The sequence below is a fragment of the Parambassis ranga genome, chromosome 7 (assembly GCF_900634625.1).
Source record: "Parambassis ranga chromosome 7, fParRan2.1, whole genome shotgun sequence".
Classification (NCBI taxonomy): Eukaryota; Metazoa; Chordata; class Actinopteri; family Ambassidae; genus Parambassis; species Parambassis ranga.
In genome coordinates this window covers 3,206,861-3,229,228 of record NC_041028.1, presented here as the reverse complement: position 1 = coordinate 3,229,228, position 22,368 = coordinate 3,206,861, and the positions used below count along the sequence as shown (strand labels likewise).

At 43.9% G+C, this 22,368-nt stretch overlaps 1 protein-coding gene across 4 annotated transcripts; it reads left to right on the top strand.

Moving 5' to 3' along the window:
* Nucleotides 1–844: 844 nt before the first annotated feature.
* On the top strand, nucleotides 845–22,300 carry LOC114437973 (monocarboxylate transporter 1-like). Of its 4 annotated transcripts, none has more exons than XM_028408956.1 (6): nucleotides 868–986; nucleotides 5,423–5,470; nucleotides 11,284–11,608; nucleotides 17,174–17,317; nucleotides 18,476–19,288; nucleotides 19,432–22,300. In XM_028408956.1, exons 3-6 carry the CDS (start codon nucleotides 11,392–11,394, stop codon nucleotides 19,719–19,721), a joined length of 1,464 nt encoding a protein of 487 aa, XP_028264757.1. In that variant the 5' UTR covers nucleotides 868–986; nucleotides 5,423–5,470; nucleotides 11,284–11,391; the 3' UTR covers nucleotides 19,722–22,300. The 4 variants fall into 4 exon arrangements, with proteins under 4 accessions (XP_028264758.1, XP_028264759.1, XP_028264757.1 ...); XM_028408955.1 differs by having other exon boundaries at nucleotides 869–998; XM_028408957.1 differs by lacking the exon at nucleotides 5,423–5,470 and having other exon boundaries at nucleotides 845–986.
* Nucleotides 22,301–22,368: the final 68 nt, after the last annotated feature.

Sequence of the window (22,368 nt, the reverse complement as noted above, 5' to 3'; positions counted from 1 at the left end):
CAGAGTGCGTCTCCGTCTCCGTCTCCGTCTCAGACTGTTTGTTGTCTTTGTGAGTCCTGCAGACACACAGACATCCATGAGGTAAACAGTCATGGCCGCCCTGCCTGTGTGTAGGGTACAGGGCCGGATAAATATTGACGTCTGCTCACTGAGAGTGGACAGAAGCGACAGGAAAACCCCCAGAATTCAGCAGTTTGGTGGTGGTGATGATGATGATGATGATGATGCACATAAGGAGAATTTATACACCGGTAGACACACAAAGCTGCCGCCGTCGGCCCCTTTCTTCCTCTTCCTCTTCCTCATTAGCAGACACAGAATGAATATCCCAGTTAGACACCGTCGCTGTGCCAAAAGTCCCCTGACATGCTGTCAGCTGGAAACATTTAACAGAAGAGGGGTTACACTAATTAGACTAAAATACAGAGAGGAAGGTCGTGCAGAAGCTGGAGCGATCACATCCAAAGCATGTGAATGTTTTCCTGTTTTAAACAGAGGTTAGGGATGGAATGTTAATTCTATTAACTGTACTGTACTGTAGGTTGGCTCCACAGTGGCTTTTTAGGACAAAACAAGGTAGATAGTTTGATTTTGAAGAAAAGATAAATCAAAACAAAGGAAAAAAACTACAAATAATACAAATTAAAATGCTAATTTAATATAAGAACACATGAAGTAAAGGCAGGAGGAGCTTGTGCAGCAGTCATTACCGCAAACGGTTAAGTTATTATTGGCATCTAAAATGTCACCGCACACACACACACACACACACACACACACACACACACACACACACACACCACATGGGGTCCGCGCGGTGTAGGATCCCCGCCTCCTACGCGCATGCGCGACAGTTGCAATGCCATTCGCACCATCCACAAGTTGAGTAGTCTGAGGACACCGTGGTACCGAGAGCAGCGCGCAGCAAGGACACCGGGGGCGACACCGACCAGAACCGAGCCTTTCCAGCGGACACACACCACACGGTGAGTGAGAGGGTGAGTACAAGTGTGTGTGTGTGTGTGTCAAACCTCCAGCGGTGTGTGTGTGTGTGTGTGTGTGTCGAGACAAAGAGGCTTTCTCCTCACAGTTGACGCTGTAACGGTAAATTAGCTAGCTCCGTTAGCTTCCTGTGCGTGAGTTCATTCATCCTCTGATTTCACTGCGATGTGGAAAAAGGTCATCGGCGTCACGGGACGTGCCTTCACGCAGCGTGGCGTGGATGCTGCGTGCCGCTTTTTTTTTTTTTTTTTTTTTTTTTACATCCACATGTGCGGCTGCGGCTGTGTCCGTGTCCGCCTCTGACAAACCGTTGCTCCGGGAATGGAAGAAGAATGAGGCGGTGAATAATGAGACGGGGGGCCTCTGGAACACAGGCCGTGGACAGAGACACGGTGTTTGTGGCAGCACAACATCAACTCACCCAAACAGACAGATTGCTTCGTGTTGGATGCTCAAAATTGTGGAAGTTGTAAAATGTGACATGACCTGTGATCTGACTCTAGATCAAATGTGTTTTTTGTTGACTTTTCTTTAAAAAACTTTACATTTGTGCCCCGGTGTACCTGTCCTGTCCTGCCCGTTGTACACATGTAGTCATGTGTTTAATAAGTCAAACAATCAAGCAATCTCAGCAATGAAGCCAAATGCCAAAAGCTGTAGTTCCACTTGTGGCCTCTAGAGGCAGTCTTCAAAAGTGAGTCTCCCCCCTATAGAACTACTACTTTACATGTGTTTAGATTACCCAGGATTCACCTGGACTTACTAAAATGGTGGCGACCAGAGAACTTCCAAAGGGTTCTTCAGAAATCTTGAGATAAAAGTTTGTCCATCTTTATTTACGATCTAAGGTATGAGGTGTTTGACCTATATCCCAGCGTCTCAGCCTAACATGCTACATGATGTGCTGAGCCCCTTTCACACTGGACGGAAAACCCACTAATATCTGGCATTTGTGTGATGTAGGGAACTCCTTCAGCTCTGATTGGCATTGACCTTTCATGTCTTGTCCTGGTTTTGATTGTAATGATGTAATCTGGTTCTCAGCAGGTCTCCACCTGAGTGTAAATCAGAGTCACTGGACTGACCAAAATCCAGATGTGAGTGCTAAAGTTTGCTTTGGACACACAGCTGTTGAGGGTTAGCTGTGATTTTCACTGTGGTGCAGCGGTGCATTTGACCGCAGCCTAATGTGTTATCTGTTCTGCACAGAGCTCAATGCGTTTCACATGCCGGCCCTCTGAGGGTCAGGGCTCAATGGAAAGAGCGCATGATGAGCACATGCGGAGTGCTCCCATGCAGTCCACATTGTCCCAAACCAGCCACAGCGGCTTGTTGTCTATTAATAGGTGTGTAACTGGGGTACATTCTGTCATGGTGGTGCAGAAAGTGACTGCTGTGTCATTTTCCATGACTGGTGACAAGGTGACATCAAGGGAACGACACACACAGGACGATCGGGGGGGGGGGGGGGGGGGGTTGGTAGTCTGACCTCTGACCTTCCTTGAGAACACAGAGTTCTGGGCATGTTGCTGCCAATCCAGGCCATTAAATTGAGATGATTTCACTCTGAAAATGGTTGTTTGTCACAAAATGATGTCACAATGACCCTTACTGACTGCTACATCGATTAGTTCTGTCTTGTTTCATTTGGGGGTCATGAAGTTTGTATCCAGCAGTCCTCCCGTTCATGTGTGGCCCAAAACTTCCATGTAAAAGTAAAGTGGCAGAACTGGACTGTCCCAAGCCTGGTACCAGGCAGTTCTGGTCGCCAGCTGGTAGTCCATGATGTTGAGATCCGATCGTATTTATGCCTGATTCTTCTGCACTGCTTTTTCTGGGCGTATACTTGTGTGGAGTCCAGAACAAGGATGCGTTTGATGCAGAAATACAATCTTTAGTTTCACCAGAAGACATGTTTTTGGACTTTTTGGCTGCTGGAGGGAGCCCTGGGAGCAGGCTGCACGGCAGGTGGTAGACCAGTAGTCAAAACACTACAGTGCAAAACATTCAGCTGCAGATGAAACACAGAATATAAGACTTGGGATTTTGCAACACTTTAATATTTGGCTCTTACCACATGCCAGAATTTTAAGCTTGATCAACAACATGGGGGTCAACTTCGACCGGACATTTAGCAATCCCGCTGTTAATCATTTTAATTGGTGCTTTAACTGAGAGTCTTTCATAGCAGCTGTGAGTCACCAGCAGTGTCTATGGGAAACGTCACTGTATCGCTTTAAACACACATTTGTGTTCTCTGAAAATCAGGCTACTGGTGCAGCTCCCAATACTTGACCCAGTTCTCCTATTAAGGACATGTTGTGGCGTTCCTGTCGGCCTGTAAGAGGACCATGCACTCACTGATAAGTTGTGCAATTTTTATTGTTGCACCTAATCTTTGTTATTTTGACTTGATAAAGATGTGAAGGGAACATAACCAATACCTGCACCTTGATTCCTTTTATGTGCGAGTGGTGGAGTACTCGCACCGACATTCGACGTCCATCGGTGCATTATTATGCAGCTACAAATGGTGAAAGTTGTTTGAGACAACACGAGTAGAGACAAGTCAGTGGCATGTGTGGCTTCTTGTTCACTGTGTGTGTTAATGAAGGGTAATCAGCAAAAGTAAAAATACATTAATACCAGATGTGCACCAGGCTTAAAGCTGAGGCTGTTAACCTCTTTCCTTCAGTCACTGGTCAAATGTCCCACTGTGTGGACATAGAGGGCGCTCTTGGGATGACCCTGAATGAATGCAGTCCACATACTCTTTACATGACCACTGGTCAACACTGACCTTATACACCAACGTCCAAATATAGAGCTTTTACTACATGGAGGTTTTTCCAGTAATCCTGTAGTTTGTCATTAGGAATAAAAGTGCAGAGTCAGTGATGATGTCAGTCTATGTTGAGTTACTCTCTCCAGCAGTAAAGTATACCCACACTGACCACCTCTCTTTCCTTCCCTTCTGTCATGTCACCAGTTTTTAATGAGCAGCATCCTGTCATTCACTCTTTCCTACCCGGGAACCTCAGGTCACAGACGGACCACCTTTCTCTCCTGTCTCGTCTCTTTGCCCTGACTCATTATAAACTTGTAACTCTCTGTATTTGCTCCCAGTCTGCTGAGCTACAGGTAACTCCAGCCCTTTTACACACTTCAGTGAAGGGAGTGTTTGTGACTGCGGGATGAATGGCTTCATTGATAAGTCCTTCAGGAGTTGTCCTGCTCTAGTGGCACACACCCACCCAACTACACTACAGCACAGAGCAGTGTGGGACCTCAGGCATAATGGCAACATGAATCCATTACAACTAGAGAAGCCTGCTTCACATTAACTGCATTATCATGTTCTTCCTCCCTCTCTTTTCTGTTTTTACGACTAGTGTGTGGACTCGGTCTGTGCCCGACATATGAGAAGTTTAAAACCAGTCAGTCTGTCCCAGGCTTGCTTCTTCCTCTTACTTTTAAAGAGGATTAAGTTTGTACCAGCACTCCTCTGTCCACTTTCCTGTAAAGTCTTTGCTCTTACTGTTAGCTTGTGGTGCACAGTGACTCCTCCTCCTCCTCCTCCTCCTCCTGCTGTACCTGGTTGTGCCCTTGGCCCTGTCACATGATGACCTTTCTGTCACCAACTGCAAAGTCGATTTATGGTCAGTCACAGCTTTGAGCTGTATGAAGACAACATTAGTAACAGTGTTACTCAGAGGTCTTTGCTTTGTTGGTTAAACAGGACACATTCTTCAGAGTTGAAATTTAAACCAGAGAAAAAGTTTTATTAGCTTTATCACACCATCATAGGTGGAGACACGAAGGAAGTCTTCCACCTGAAGCACTAATGCTGGGACATGAGAAATAAATGATTAAACCAGTGATACCGGCAATACCTTGGCGCCATAAAGAGAACTTGTAAACTGTAATGTCTCCAGGGTGTTGTAGTGCAGTTTAAATACTACATATCAATCATCTCATCACAAGTCACTGTTAAAGAAACTTCTGTGCTTCTCACCACATCTATGAAGCCTTAGCTGACTCAGCTTTTTTCCATGTGGGTGGAGGACTTTATGTTGCGGCTATGTTGCGTGCAAGTACTGGAAAAACTACTGCGAAGGCAGAATTGTGCAGTTTAAAATTGATTAAAAACTGCCAGATGTAGTTTTTTGTGTTTACATTGCTGTAGTTTGGTCCTCGTCCTCTGTAGTTCATGTCAGACATAAAGGAGAGCCGCCTGCAGCGTCTCCTGAAGTCATCACATTCCTCCTCGGCACAGGAAGGCCGTGCTGCTGCGCAAGCTGCTGGTTCAGTTACCACGGATGTGTTGGATACTACTTTAGGACTTGTTTTTGTCAGTAGATGTACTTGGAACACATTTGTGATCCGTTTCATATTTGGTTTTTTTTTCATTTTTTGTCAGAGCGGTGGATCAAGCTGCAGCCGAACTGAAGACGGACTGCTTTCACAGGCAAGTGAGAGTGCACTGTGTGTCAGTGAGGTCACAAGTGGTGGGTGTGGCCAAAAAGTCTGCGAGCAACATGAGACCAGCCAGACTTTGCCAGGCTGACTCTGCAGCCCTCTGCATGACCTGTTACAGACGGTCTTCTAAGGTTGTAATGCGTCAGAGGCCTGGCCCATAGAGTCTTAGACCTGACATTTAATTGGGTTCTTTCCAAAATTTCTTCAGATCAAGTTAAGTCACCTGACTGAGCCCTGTGTTCAGTTACTGTTTAAAGATTTTTCATCTTGGACACAATACAGATCAGATACTCCAGATCCTGAAGCGATGCTGTGGTTCAAAGCCCAGCACAGCCAGACATGAAGTAAATACTGTCATTAAGGTTCTTTTTCTGGCCGGGCTCTTGCTCAGCTATGTGTTACCCGGTGTTTTGGCTGTTAAAGTGTGGCGTCTGACACAGATATAAATTAAGGAAGTGGCACTGTGGCCTGACAGTTTGTGCTCCTTTGTCACTGGTGTCTGCTTTGAGTGTGCACGTCTGTGTATGTTCCCTAGTCAGACGTGAATGCACAAAATCAATAACTTGACAGCTATCTGCGCTATACAGAGGAGCTAAGAACAACTTGGTTGCTTTTGCCATGAAACTGTTATTTTAAAAAAAAAGCGATGGTCCTCTCAGTTGAACTTTATCACACTCTTAGGATATCCTGTGTGAGAAATGCACGTTCAGTAATGATCCACAATAACCATGAAGCTGTGTTAACCCCCGTCTCTGAGTCACATTTGTCTTTTGCTGTGATGTCCAAATGTGTGTGTGTGGAGATATATGTGTCATAAGGTCAGTTTATGTTAACCTTGAAAGAGTTAAATGTGAGCACTTCCTTTTCTGGAGACGTGTTTATCACACAGATCTGTTTTAGTGTGTGTAGTAATAAAACCATCCGCCCTGCACTCAGACGTGCTGCACGCTGCCACTTTCTCTTAAGGCTCTCTCTTATATACTATCCTTTCTTCCAAAGCAGTGATGTGGCAGTGCTCAGGCACACTCACCACAATTGCATGACACCACAGACTTCTCCAAACCACCACACAGGCTGATGAGTATGTTTTTTTTTCTTACAGTTCCTGCTTGTAGTTTTTGTTTAAAAACTTGTTTTGCCTGCATGAAGCAAAATATGCCTTTAACCCTCTGGTGCATAGCGGTCACTGCAGTGGACAGCTACTAAAAAGTAAATTTCTCTTTAATGCATTGGTTTCTATGGTGGATCTGCACATCAGCCTTTAGAGTTGGCTCTGCTGCCACACTCCATTGAGGTCAACTCAGTGGTGAGTCAGTGTAACTGCAAAAAAATTTCCTCTGAATCCAAGATGGCCGACAAACAGCCACCCTTGCCGACCACGGCTGGCATACCTGCTAAATTCTTCTAATCTAGAAGAGTCCCACAGGAAAAAAAAATATGATGATATGCAGTAACATCTAAGGAAGGATATTATCTGTTTGGAATATGAAATTTCTATGTCCAATATGTAGAAAATTACGATTAACCATGTGTCCAATGAAGTGGACATCATGCATCACCCAGTATATTTTTTAACACAAGTAATGTAATTGCTTCACTGTTTCTTGTGACTGTTTTGGTTATAAGTCAGTTTATAATTGTTATGTGTATAAGCTATTTGTTTAAAATATATTTTTTTGCAGATTAGTTGTAGTTTTTGTTACTCTAATATTTATTTTATCATATTTTGTAGTAGTAGACCAAAATATCAGTTTGTGTTTTCTTCCACCATGCTAATGTAATGGTTTGGAAATACTGTCCTGTATCCTTTTAGAACTGTGATGACTCACAATAGAGTTTCTCCTGTTGGAGATGATTTGACACATTCAGGTGTAAGAGTCAGTGTCATTGGTTTTCTTATTCAGGCCTAAACATTGCGCCTTTACAGTGATGAAATTTCCAGAAAATAGTTGAAAAGTTTTTCAAAGCATAAAAAAGAAACAAGTGTTTGTATATTTACAATATAACACAAATTAATTAATTTTTCCAGTAAGTTCACAATGTTTTATGTTGAGCGCTCAGGCACATGTTGTCCACTGGATTGGACATGTCTCTAACTTTATGAAAAAATCACATTTTTGGAAAAAACATTTTGAACTTTTTTTTCATGTCCTAAGAAGAATAAAAACACTTAAAAAAAATTTATTGACCAAGGCTTTCATAATTCATGCATCAGAGGGTTAATGCATCATTTTGTTCTTTGGGAAAAGCACAGAGGCGGAATATTTTGGAGCACCTTACACAACTGCTGTGTGCAGGAGCGAACCAAGGGGTCATCATGCACATCATAGCACAGTTACTGACTGAAATAGGCTAAAGATTGGTTGGTTTAGAAATGACTCCTCATTGTGCCTGTTAAGCTCCTGCTGACATATGCAAATAACCGACTGACCCACAATCCTGATAAATGCCAGCACGTACAGGAAACACGTCCTTAAGGTACAGAGACGTGTTATTATAATGAAGTGAAGAGGCTTTGCTGCTGATTCTCCAGTTTGAGAGGATGTGTAGAAGTTCACACATGTCATGAAATAAGATACTGGGCGTTCTTTGCATGAGGGTTCTTTGGAGGAAGGAAACGAGTGACAGTTCAGCAGTCGGCATTAAAAGAAAATGACCTAAGATATACAAAACAGTCGCACACGTGGACTCCTAAATTTGCCTTGCTGTTCAGAATGTGATTAACATGTGTCAGAGCTTTTTTAAAAACTTGTGATAGGAAGCAGGATGAAGGGGAAGGTGAATGCTGTGCAGCCGAGCTGTGTGGATGCTCTGTGACTACAGGCCGTAACTTCAGTGTAATGATTGGGAGAGCGTGGTTGTTTACAGCATGATCCAGCCTAAATGCCATGTAGGGGAGCTCGACTCCTGGCTGTTCATTAGTTAGAGCCACGCAGTGCAGTCATTCAGATTGTCGGCCACTTTCATCCCAAACAAAAGGAGTCAGTTCAGTTCGCATTTTTGTGTGCAACGTCCTCTCACCATCACCCACACGCGCACACATGTGAGCCCACAATAACAGTAATGGCAGAAGGCAGTGGTGTTCAGTTAGATGATGCAGAGCAGCACGTTCCTAACGGAGGCTCAACGTCTGTCACCATAAGCCGGAGCACAAAGAAAGCCGAATAAAGCGAGACGAGGCCACAACGCCGGCTACAGCTGTAGCATATAGTGCCGCGCATGCGTACGCGACATGCATTAGGTGTGACGCGTGGAGCGTTGTTGCCATAGTAACTGAATGTTTGTTGTCATTAAAAGCAAGATAGGAAAACATTACAACAGCGAAGCCTCCTCCAACAGATATTGGAAAGAATTCCACTCAGCTGGTAATCTGCGGTACGTTTAGTCAGTTTGCTCCTTAACAACCAAACTAAGCGCTGGAAGAACGTAACAGGTTGATTTGCACAGACACACATTTAAATGTTTGTTTGTTTTTTCTGCTGCTGTTCTACAGTCTGAGTGAAAACATGCACTAGTTTGTGACATATTCCAGCCACAGGTTCATTTGAAATAACTTGAAATAATCACTGATGTGACTTTTCTGAACGTGTTTGTCCTGTGTAATGTTAATGTTGACATGCACTGCTCTGTGACCTGAAGATCAGAACATGTGAAGGACAAAGTTACTTTAAATGTTTGCTTCATTATTATTCTGAAGCAGTTTGTGCATCTGTTATCAAGACATATTTCAAACATGGCTGGTTGGTGCCTGATCACTACTTTAACCTGTTAGAATGAAGGGGTTAACTTGACTGATGATCTGTCAGAATCATTTTAGAACAATGTGGCGATTTAGAGTCAAAAACATGTCGGTGCAACTGTCATCAATTAATCGTTATCGGCTAAATGCCACAATTAATCATAATCATTTTTTGCCAATATCGCCCAGCCCTAACATGGACTCCTCCTAAAAACTTGTGATTACTCAGAAAAAGGATAGGAAGCAGGATGAAGAGGAAGCCGTATGCTGTGCAGCCGAGCTGTGTGGATGCTCTGTGACTACAGGCCGTAACTTCAGTGTAATGATTGGTAGAGCGTGGTTGTTTACAGCATGATCCAGCCTAAATGCCATGTAGGGGAGCTCGACTCCTGGCTGTTCATTAGTTAGAGCCACGCAGTGCAGTCGTTCAGATTGTCGGCCACTTTCATCCCAAACAAAAGGAGTCAGTTCAGTCACTACTGCTCAGCTGTGTTCCAGCAGTCAGCTGTGGCGTGAAGCCCCTGTTGTGATCTTGTAGTCTACGGTCCATTTAAGGTTAATAACCCAAACAGTAGCAGAGCTGATGTCAGAGCTAGGCTTGTGCAAAATCATATCGTGTGCAATTAATCATCAGAAAAACTGTCACCGATTAATATTTGCCACTTATCGATTACGGCGATTAATGCCTCGTCATGATGGCGTTATATAATGCGGAGCAGCACGTTCCTAACAGAGGTTCAACGTCTGTCACCATAAGTCGGAGCACGAAGAAAGCGCGACGAGGCCGCAACGCCGGCTACAGCTGTAGCATATAGTGTCGCGCATGCGTATGCGACGCGCATTAGGTGTCAAGCGTGGAGCGTTGGTTGTTGCCATAGTAACTGAATGTTTGTTGTCATTAAAAGCAAGATAGGAAAACATTACAACAGCGAAGCCTCCTCCAACAGATATTGGAAAGAATTCCACTCAGCTGGTAATCTGCGGTACGTTTAGTCAGTTTGCTCCTTAACAACCAAACTAAGCGCTGGAAGAACGTAACAGGTTGATTTGCACATTTGTTTGGGTTTTGTTTGTGAAAACATGCACTAGTTTGTGACATATTCCAGCCACAGGTTCATTTGAAATAACTTGAAATAATCACTGATGTGACTTTTCTGAACGTGTTTGTCCTGTGTAATGTTAATGTTGACATGCACTGCTCTGTGACCTGAAGATCAGAACATGTGAAGGACAAAGTTACTTTAAATGTTTGCTTCATTATTATTCTGAAGCAGTTTGTGCATCTGTTATCAATACATATTTCAAACATGGCTGGTTGGTGCCTGATCACTACTTTAACCTGTTAGAATGAAGGGGTTAACTTGACCGTGTGTGAAGCCCTGTTTCTTTGGTGATCTTGTAGTCTACGGTCCATTTAAGGTTAATAACCCAAACAGTAGCAGAGCTGATGTCAGAGCTGACCATAAATAGCTCAGTCATGTAGGGCCTAAGTCGGAAGACGTTTAGATTTACTGAATATACGCCTGGAGGTTCCCATTTCAAATACTTAATGACATGATGCAGTTCATGTGACGTTAGTCGTCCAATAATTTGGTTACCAGCAGGCGTAACATGGTGTGTTTTCTGCTGCCGGACGTCTGGTTCATGCCTGGATGAGTTTCTCCTCTTCTGGGGTTTGTGATATTTTTACATGCACTCAGCACAAACTCAGCGTGACTTTTCATCTAAATATCAGAAGAGAGATTTTTTTTTAACCCTCTGAACCCTGAGTGTGCTTTCATCACATTGTGATCACTGTAGGCTCGTTTTTCTCTGTAGCAGGATGACACCGTTACACAGACATGAATCCCCAAACCCAGTATTCGGCCCAGGACAGATGTTCTGTCTCAGAATTACAGCACTTGGCTTCAAAGTTTAAGAAATGATTCCAAATATTTTCCTTGTTATTTTGTTCCTCCAGGTTTTTCCTCCCACACATGTTTCATAGTTGGTTTTAGCAGCTGATACCTCCTTGCACCATCTTTGTTGATTGACATATTTCTGTGCTCTGTTTTTTCAAACAGGGACTCCAGGCCATCTCGCCTGCCTTAATCTAGTCCTCTGAAGCTCCTTCATCCTCCGGCGCCGACGCTCCATCTCCATCTTCTTCTCTCTCGTCTTTGCGAGCAGACATGCCTCCAGCGGTGGGTGGGCCTGTGGGGTACACCCCTCCTGAGGGTGGCTGGGGTTGGGCAGTGGTGGCAGGCGCCTTCATCTCCATCGGCTTCTCCTATGCCTTCCCAAAATCCATCACAGTGTTCTTCAAAGAGATCGAGGTCATCTTCGACGCCACGCCCAGCCAGGTGTCGTGGATCTCCTCCATCATGCTGGCTGTCATGTACGCAGGAGGTGAGTGATGTCTGGGTGTTTGTTTCCTCGTATCTATTTATTTTTATATTGTCTCACCTGTAATATGATAATGTGTGTTATTTATTGTGGCCTAAGATAGCAAAACACATGATAAAATCCATAAAACCATAAACATAAAAATGTTTAATGTCGCCAATAATACAGGTTTGAATTTTACAGCTTTGATTTGACAATGATTGACATTGTCTACGCACACTTTTCAGCAACTTTGACCACATTTTTTGTTTAAGAAATATATACACCACTTATTTTTGTGCCTCTGGGACAGCCATGGCTGAAGTCATTATGTTCCATAAATGTTATTAAGCGTGCTGATCTGCTGTGCACTGAGCATTTGAACATTTTACATCCAGAAAGTCAAAGATCCATGCAGCTGTTACGATGTCAAAGTCTGGACAGATATAGATATAAACAGCAACTTGATGGGTTTGTGCAGGGCTGTAATTGTAGTTGTAGTTGCTTTTGGCCTAGAGATAGTTTGTGTTTATGCCCTCTGAAGTGTCATTGTGGACTGTAGGACACTCCGACAGCCACACTGGCACTGAAACCCTTCAGTGTGACGAGTCTGCACTCAACGACCCTTTTATTGGGATTGCTGCCGGAGCGACCTTTTCATTTATGTGTCGTGGCAAGATATACAAAAGAGAAGCGGTGATCTGGTTTCAGGTTAGCTTAGCTTTCAGATCAGGTTTCTGTCTTTCTTAAGACACAGCTCCTTCCTTATTCACTCACTCTGCCTTTCTCTCCCCCAGCACACTGACACCATTATCCTGTTGATTCAGTGTCTCTCTCAGTTCAAATGTCCATTTATTACATCGCCATTGATTTCTTCCTCATCTTCATTCACACTCCTCCGAGCTTTGTGCCTTCCTACAGTCTTATTCAGCCTTCTTTAAAAGTGCAAAGGAAGGAAAAGAGCAGGGAGGTTGTGCAACATTAGCCAGATGTTGAGGTAGTTTATTCTTTTTCCCTCATTCTTGAAAACATTTTCTTCACTTTTCGGACACTCTTATACTCCAGTATGCAGGACTGAGCACCGCTTTCTGACTCACTGACTGATTCTACATGAGGCTAAGCACGTACACACACTGACTACCACGTAGGTAGAACCCACTCTCAGTAACAGCTGAGTAATAGTGTGATGTGGTCAGAAATGCGGTTTTGTTACGTACACAGAAAGTGAGAGTCTGCCTTTTACATGAATAATCGAGGGGATTTTTCCTCATCTCTTAGTTGGTTTCAAGGAAAATGCACATCGTATATCATCATGCATGTGTGTAAGTACCACTGAAAACATGCTCCTGGATGCAGACTCATCACATCTGGAGCAAAGTATCACTTTAAAGTCAACCTAAAGTCTCAAAGGTGTTGATCTGCATTTCTTGTAATTGAAGTCTGACCTGTTTGGTGAGGCTTGGAGCCCAGAAAGCTGTAATTTACATATGTTTAACAGCGTGTGAGAAGTGTCTCCGACCTCCGACGCATTGCTCTGACATTTTTTTTTGTCCAACAGACTTTTTCAGACTTTGTACGGCACTGTACGTACACGTGCTGAGGTTGTTGTTGTGATCACTAAGCTAAGGAAAGTGTTACACAACCATCAGCTGTGTCAAAAGAACGTACGATGCTGAATAACAGGACTTAAAGTCAGTGAACCTTGCTGAGGTTCCTTGTGAGTTTCATTAGAGGTTTAGGAAGAAAGATAATTTGACGGCGCTCTAATCTTTCTCCTGTCACATGTTTTACAAGAGTGGCTTCAGCCTTGAGTCTGCAGGATTGATGCAATTATAAATCACTGGGTTGAACCCTCTGATGGTTGGGTCAGTCATCATCCCAGAGATAAACACTTTATATTGTGCTGCTTTAACTTGGTAAATATTTGTCAATGACCAGCATAAGAGTTATGATCTCTCTGTTCTTTCGGGTAAAAATAGTTTGAGTTAATAAATATTTGGACAAAGAATTAACATCAGACTTAGTTTTTTTTTACATTTACTGTAAAGGGAATTTTGAAATGCTCTTCCTTTATTTTGAAAGATAATATGCGGTTTGTTCAGTGTAATAGTTCATATTACGTAATTTTCAAGTGCTTTGGCTTTTGTAAACAGGATTCTTATTTTATGAGAACTGTCAGTGGGATTCATTGGTTTATATTAAGGGAATAAACGCAGCCAATGATTGATTAAGTAGTTTTAGTCGTCACAGATGCACCTAAAGTACAAAACTATATAAATAGTTTTAGGGAACAGAGAAATCAAACAAGATATATTATTCTTGACGAACAAAAACCTTCCTTAGAGGTCATCTGCCGACTGCTTTTGCAAATGAACTGCCTGTATATTTGAACTCAGGTTTGGTTCTTTGCTCTTCACTCCCCTAGAAGTTGTGTCCTGCTCCTAAAACACAGGAAAAGGCAACGTGTATATACAAAAACTGTAAACTGACATGATGCCAGTCCAGCTTTGTGTCTGACCTGCAATCAAACAGCACATCCCTTATTTTCTTCACACTCGGCTGTGCCGTTACTACCATGTGTAACTTATTTAAGCAGGGATAATTAAAGGATAATTAAAAAAGCCATCACTCTGTCCTCATTTGCCTGATCCCACCAGGCTCTGAGGTGTGGAATTGAAAACAAATTGTGCTCCTTCACTGGATTCCATGTTGGTGAAGGGGCTTTCGGCACTTTGTGTAATACTAGCGTCAAAGCGTCACTGAGTGGGAGTGCTGATGCAGGAATTCTCTTTCAGGCTTTTCTTGTGATCTGTGGGATTTCTGTGTACGTGGGAGGAAAAGAGCCTGCGTGTGAGCCGCTGTGGTCGTGTGAATACATTTGTGCATGAACATCAAACAGCTGTTCAGCTTGGTTGCAACATTCACTGGACATTCCCTTCTTCTGTCCAGAGAAGGCAGGTTAGACCTGCAGCTTCTCAGAAAGTTGCAAGAAACCATCAAAAGACTGGATGACCTGTGTTCTGCAGATGACCCATTGTAACAGTCATAGTGCAGTGGTACTCAGTCAGGTGATATGCTCTGCTCCAAACACCCACAGCGGAGTGACGATAATGTCAGTGAGGCAAATTTAACCTGAAGGTGGCATCTGGTGGCAAGAACACTGATCTACACACAGAACAGGGAGCCCTGCATCCATGGGCCGACCTGAGGGAGAGGAAAATGTAAAGATTAGAGGAAACCCGGCACCTCGAAGACCAAGAAGAAACTATTTTTTTATCCAAAATATGACGCGTGCTAATTCACACAATTTCACACGTGGCACAGGGCCTGCCTGTGTGCCCAATATACTCGTGTCAAAGTTAAAGATGGGATCTCGTGCCTAATATTTAGCAAACACACCATGGTCAGATTCAACTTTCAAATCTTTAAACGTTAAACGTTCAGTCCAGATGGAGGGACACTGGTCTGTGACTAATGTGACTGGTTTTAGACATGATGTATTCTCAGTGGCTGTTGAAACGGGTCCAATCAGCTGTTTCCTCCATGTTATTATTGGTTTTTTCCTGGGAGGACTGACTCACCACCAGCTGCTGCTGGACACTTCAGCTGGCCTCCAAAGCTGCTCTATAATAGATGCAGAAGGAGAGGAGCCAGTAGTTTTAAAGAATTCGATCTATATGTGATTCACAGCGTAAGAACTGAAACATGGACGAGATTCTGTGATTCTGACTACGTGTGTAGGCTCTTTGCTGTGAAGCTGAGGATGGGTCTTTACTCTGCACGGCCTTGTTCTTCCTTTCACAGAGAGAAGGGGAGCGATGGCAGGGGGGGGTGAGAATGAATCGTTTATATAATATCTCTGAGAACAGCCCTCACTGCCCTCTTTGTGTTTTGCCAGACAGCAGCAAAGACTGTCAGCAGTGATTTTGTTTGTGTGTGCATGAGGGCTGAGTGGATGCAGATCCATCCCTGTGCTCCTTCACTTTAATTCACCGTGAACCTCCGGTGAGGTCAGGAGAGTTCTGGTGGTCCTGTGTGTGTGTGTGTGTGTGTGTGTGTGTGTCTTGACGTAGTGTGGAAACCCACCCCCCCTGAACAGGGCATACCGCCAGTGACAGACACAACAGAGAGACGAGGTGTGAGAGAAAGGCATGTAGGGAGTGCGTGAGTGAACGCTCATGCATGCAGAGTGCCCCCGGCCTTTATGGTCTGGTGCCAAGTTTCAAGGGCAAAGCCACCATGGTGTGCTTGACAGGGTGAGAGGAAATGGACGCTATGGCTAAAGTGCACCCTCAGACTGACTCTGAAGGTTGTCGATATTTAACAACTTCACTTTTGTGCAGCTTTTCTTTGTACACATACAGTTATTTTATTTCATTTATTGAACACCTGTCTCTTAACATGTTTGATAAAGTGTTCAGAAGTAGAGACTATATAATAGGAGGGTTAACATCTTAACATGCAGCCTGGTCTGGGTATATATGAAAGATTTATTAGACTAAAACATTAAAATACGTCAATGTTCATATGCTTAAAACAGACGGGGCAGCCTCTTTGTAGTCGAGCTGTGACAGACAGACATTTTATTGATCCGCGAGGGGAAATTCAGGATGCAAACTTTTTTCCATTGTCTATTTCCATGAAATGCTGCCACACTTCTCTACCATGTCTCTGACATGGTAGAGAAGGACTGACTTAATAATTAATAATAATTAATAATTAATAATTAATAATTAATTAAGCATGTTATGATAACTTCAGCAGATATCTTGGATTTTACCTTTACCTTTTTTACCAACTTACAGGAAACTCAGCAGAGATAGAACTAGCAGGGTATTTTTCTGTTAACTATTAATTATTTGCTCTAGGTCAGCAGCTATTATTCAGCAATTAGGCTGGAGGAATGATGATCTCCCCTTTCCTGCCCGTTCATGCAGAAAACCTGCACACAGTCACTGTATAGATCCTGCAGGCGTTTACTTTGTATTCATATCCAGCAGAGCCTGTGTCAGCCTGGAGCCATGTGAAGGCCCATTCATAGTGGGGCTGGCAGGCTTCCTGAGACACGTGGACCTCCTCTCCTCTCCTCTCCTCTCCTCTCCTCTCCTCTCCTCTCCTCTCCTCTCCTCTCCTCTCCTCTCCTCTCCTCTCCTCTCCTCTCCTCTCCTCTCCTCTCCTCTCCTCTCCTCTCCTCTCCTCTCCTCTCCTCTCCTCTCCTCTCCTCTCCTCTCCTCTCCTCTCCTCTCCTCTCCTCTCCTCTCCTCACCCTTTCTCTCTCTCTTCTCCTCCCTTCTTCCAACCCCGTTTTCCCCATTTACCATCCATGCAACAAAACCTCTTACGCAATCATTGTCACTTCTATTTTTGCCTTCATAGCACCACCTGTTGGTGAACAGTTACTCTGGCAGGTTGGTATAATGTCAGAGGATCTTAAAGCATTGAAGTTAGTCACTTACTCGGGTGTTATTCACACACTAAACATGTGAACAATGACTCAAACAAGTGATGCAGATGGATCACAGCTTATCTGCTGTACTCTGTATATTATATAATACTGCTTTCCTCACCGCTGTCTTGTTTTCTCTACAGGTCCCATCAGCAGCATTCTTGTGAACAAATACGGCAGTCGTCCAATCATCATCCTGGGTGGTTGTCTGTCGGGGTCGGGACTGGTTGCAGCCTCCTTTTGTAACACGGTGCAGGAGCTCTATCTCTTCATAGGAGTAGTGGGAGGTCAGTGTTTATAGATTACTAAACAACACTAAACTTACACCTGTTTTTACTGTGACTTATTAACAAGGAGTTTATGTACAGCATGAAGAATAAGAGAATAAAGCTGCTCCTCCTGTGCTTCCTGACTACTGTCAGGAGGTTGAAGCAGGAAAGTTTAACACATTATAAGTAACATAAAGACTACAAAGAGTAGTAATTTATTTGCTTGTTATTATATCGTTTTGACCTGATTATTTTGCGCTGAAATTAATTACACACTCGGCTCTTGACAGCGTTTTGAATCACGTGCATCTGAGCAATATCACAGCTCTGGATTTCCGAAAAATAAGCCCTCATCTAGTGATATCAGCACAAAACCTATTGAGGAATATTTAGACAATTGTTTTTGTCATGTTATAATATTTACAGACACTATCACTCTCACTCTGCACATGTCCTGCGCACAGAGCGACACTGAACACAGAAGCGCAGCTTCGCAGAGTGATGTTTGGATGATGGGGAGGCTTAACATGCAGCCTGGTCTGGGTATATATGAAAGATTTATTAGACTAAAACATTAAAATACGTCAATGTTCATATGCTTAAAACAGACGGGGCAGCCTCTTTGTAGTCGAGCTGTGACAGACAGACATTTTATTGATCCGCGAGGGGAAATTCAGGATGCAAACTTTTTTCCATTGTCTATTTCCATGAAATGCTGCCACACTTCTCTACCATGTCTCTGACATGATAGAGAAGGACTGACTTAAATGACACGGTCAAAACTAAATAAATATTCAGCAAACCACCGGGCCGGGTTCGCTTCAATCTGTCTGTCTCTAGTGGGTCGGGCTAAACCAAAGTAGTTGAAACAAGGGGGGCATTCAAAGACAGACTGTTACCTGTGAAGCGGGTGCACTGAAAACACCCCCATTAGCACTTGGTACATTCCTCCTGATAAAATTAACGCTACAAAAAGTCGACCAATCAGAATTTTGGTCCAGACAGAACGTATCGACCAATAAATCGACCAGTTGACCGGGAGATTACAGCCCAATTTTCCACTATTGTTACCTTTTGGCACATTCTGATTTCACTTTATTTTATAACCAGAAAATAAACTGCTGTGTTTGGTATTATTTTCTCATAACCTCTGTACCCTCCTCATCCTCTCTGCAGGTTTGGGACTCGCTTTCAATTTGAATCCAGCCCTCACTATGATCGGCAAATACTTCTACAATCGTCGGCCCATCGCCAACGGCATCGCTATGGCAGGAAGCCCGGTGTTTCTGTCTACCCTGGCTCCTCTCAACTCCTGGTTGTATGATGCATTCGGGTGGAGAGGCAGCTTCCTCATCCTGGGAGGACTGCTGCTCAACTGCTGCGTGGCCGGCTCCCTGATGCGTCCCATCGGCCCCAAACCTCAACCGGCCAAACCCGACGCCGAGGCGGGTGATGGCAAGGCTGATGCTCTGCAGCCGCAACCGAAGAAGACAGTCCTGCAGACCATCAACTCCTTCATCGACCTGACGCTCTTCAAACACCGTGGCTTCCTGCTGTATCTCACAGGGAATGTCGTCATGTTCTTCGGCCTCTTTGCGCCGCTCGTCTTCCTCTCTAACTACGCCAAGAGTAACAATATCAGCAAAGAGAAGGCAGCCTTCCTTCTGTCGGTGCTGGCTTTTGTGGACATGTTTGCCCGACCCTCCATGGGCCTTCTGGCCAACACCAAGTGGGTCCGGCCCAGGGTGCAGTATTTCTTCGCAGCTGCTGTGCTTTACAACGGCGTGTGTCACGTGCTAGCACCACTGTCCGTGGATTACACAGGGTTTGTGGTCTACGCCATCTTCTTTGGTTTCGCTTTCGGCTGGCTGAGTGCAGTGCTCTTTGAGACACTCATGGACCTGGTGGGAGCACAGAGGTTTTCCTCGGCTGTGGGTTTGGTCACGATAGTGGAGTGTGGACCGGTGCTGCTAGGACCACCGCTGACAGGTAAGACATCCAGCACACAGCACAGGGGGGGATGTGCAGGACTGTATTTATTAGGACACCAAGCACGTTGCATAAATCCTGGCAGGGTGGATGTTAGAGGTGGATGCAGCTGTGATTGAAACATGTGTCTTGTCCACCTACAGGCACTTTCTACAACTACTACCATCACTATAACTACACCTACATCACCTGCGGTATCATCCTCATGGTTGCAAGCGTCTTCCTCTTTTTGGGGATGGGCCTCAACTACCACCTGTTGGCACGAGAGAAGAAGGAGGAGGAGAGGAGACAGCAGGAGGAGGAGACCAAAGAGGAGCGCACCGCCATGTTGGCACCTCCGTCTCCATCAAAATCAGAAGAAGCAGGGGAGAACAACGTGACGCCCGCCGTCACGCTGGACGATGTCGCCAAGATGGACGAGGACACTGTGTGAAATAATAAGAAAGAAAGACAATAGACTCAAGTACAACACACTTCACAGAAACACACACACAAGAGCTGCAGTTACAACCAGACACTCTTTATAAAGATATTTCACCCTTTTTACGCACATCCCTGAAGCCATAGTGGTTTTATCAGCGAAACCTGAGAGTCCTGCTGCTGTGACGCTGATTTGACAGTTGAGTCAGCGTTACACCAGATCCCGGCCTCCGGTTTTTACCTATTTCACGTGCCTTTTTGGAAAAAACACTCAAGAAGCACAGGCACTGCTTACTGTACATGAACACCAGATAGGAGCACAAAAAGACTGTAGGATAACAAACTAGTGCTAACGAGGACTTCGTCTCAGGGTCTCGTCTGTCGCAAAAAGTTCAAAAACCTCACACGCATCTTTTTATGAATCAAACCGAACACTTTGTTAAAGAGAAACTGACACTGCTTCACTCCCTGAGTGAATGAAAAGCTCACATTCATGCTGTGGACAGTTACAGTGTGTTTGACTGTTAGTGTGAAGTTACCGTTATAGTTTTCTAATACCGATTTACACCACAGAACAAGTGAAGGGTGCAGGGGAAACGCTCAGTCATATTTTTTAAATTGAGTTAAGAATGTGAAAAAAAAAAACGGATCAATTTCCCTACGACTATATAAATATGGTAAAAGGAAGGAAGCTGAGGACTGATGTAGGAATTTGTTTGAGTGTTCAGGAACGACTGTAGGTCACAGTGTAGATAGGCTGCAGTCAGGATGAGGGTGTGCTTGTACATAAATGTGTGTGTTATTTTGTGCCATATATATATCCTCCAAGCATAGCAGCTCGTAGAGACAGGGATGAAACGATGAAAAAAACGCCAGCACGGTGTGTCTCGGCCTCCCTGCAGGTTTCCTCGCAGGATCAGATGGCTCGCAGTATTAAATGTACGCCACACGCTGGTACGTGAAGAAGAACACTGAGTGATTCGATCAGATTCTGGGTGCCAAAATATGAAGAAAAAATTTGCACACAACCCAAATTATTTTTGCATCACACAGAAGAACCCTGTAGTGTTATTTTTTTAATACTAAATTAACACATTGTAGTTTCTACAAACCCCTGAACGTGTATTTTAGCTCGCTGTTTAATCGGACAGGAGGTGATCTTTTAACTGAATATTCAAGGTGTGTAAGTGTGCGTGCGCGTGTAAGAGAGAGTTTAAATTAGTATTATTGTTTCATGTGTTTGAAGTTTAGCCACTGCAGTATCGCCACGTGCTGCAGGTTTGTCCTGCAGAATGTGTCATATCAGATCCACGTAGCTTCAGTCGAAAGGCCATTGATCAGCAACCGGGTTAACTACTGATGGGAGGTGTGCAGAGCCACCTCTAGAGGGGCACGCAGTGTCCACTACAGATATGTTAAATAAAAATCATCTTCACTTTCTTTGGCTTTTGTTGTCATGAGAATTGCAATAAAATGAGCCAGTGGAGTCAGGTGGACTCACCCTCTGAGGGACGGTGTCCAACTGTACATTGCCACTGCTTAAAGTTTGCCAGACCTCAGGGGGTCCTCTAATGGCCCGGGGCCCCATGCAGTCGCCTGCCTCGCCTGCTGGGGGGGAGTGGCGCCTCTGGAGACATGAGATGTTTTTAGTCCCACTTTACCCTTAATAACCTGACTGACTCTGTCTAAAGGTTTTAACAGTGGAACACTAAGTTTTCAGTCAGCTGCCTCTGTATTTACATCTGCTTCATGATGTTCAGGATTTTTACTCTGACCAAAAGTGTACAATTTCTGCTGAAACCCTCCGTTAGAGTGAAAAAACATCGCGAGGACCACTCCTGCCTGATGTCACAGGCTAACTTCAGTCTATCAGATCAGTGAAGCATGTAACAAGGAGTCAGTATAGACAGATGTTATGCTGTTAGTAGTCCGTTCTTGGCATCTCTGTAATGACAAAAACGGAGAAATTGGACAAGAGAGACCAAAACACCAGGCTGTAAACATGGAGGTCTTTAGGGATCGACTCACTTTTGTAGTCGGACTCAGCTGCATTTTAACTCAGCTTAACCCTGGTCGATATCTGTGCAACACAAAAGTCCTGCTGTGACTTTTAATAGCTCTAGATCTCTAACACAATATGATCTTTGACTTTTTACAAAAGCCTTTTTTCTAAGATACTACTACTAACAGTAAGCCAGCTTCACCTCAGTGTCTGAGCTTAAACTCGGACATTAAGGATACGTGTGGCCCCCCGGCTGAACCCGGATTTTCTTCCCTTACAGCAGACTGACGCTTCCTTTTCCCTCCAGCTCAGTATATAACATATTGTTATGCAAGTGTGAGAAACTCTAATTTCCAAAGTGGCTGAAATATTTGGAACATTTTAAATATGGCACATTGAAATACTGCAAGAACAAACATTTCATTGTAACTGAAGGAGATTTCTAAAGCGGTACTGTACTAAGCCACAGCACCTTTTTTTATTTTATACAAGAACAAATCATTTCATTGCAGTAGATTGTTAATAGGTTTGTATGTGTGCTGTTTTTATGACCGTTGTCTATGACTGAATGAATAAACTTTTTTTAAAAACAACTTCATGGACGTATTCTCTTCTGAAAAAAATCGATTTATTTTATCAAACCAGCCATCGAATTCAG

Coding starts and splice junctions, on each gene's coding strand:
- LOC114437973 (XM_028408957.1), top strand. CDS start 11,392: ATGCCTCCAGCGGTGGGTGGGCCTGTGGGGTACACCCCTCCTGAGGGT. Junction 11,609..17,173: donor GGCTGTCATGTACGCAGGAG/GTGAGTGATGTC, acceptor TTTTCTCTACAG/GTCCCATCAGCAGCATTCTT. Junction 19,289..19,431: donor GCTAGGACCACCGCTGACAG/GTAAGACATCCA, acceptor GTCCACCTACAG/GCACTTTCTACAACTACTAC.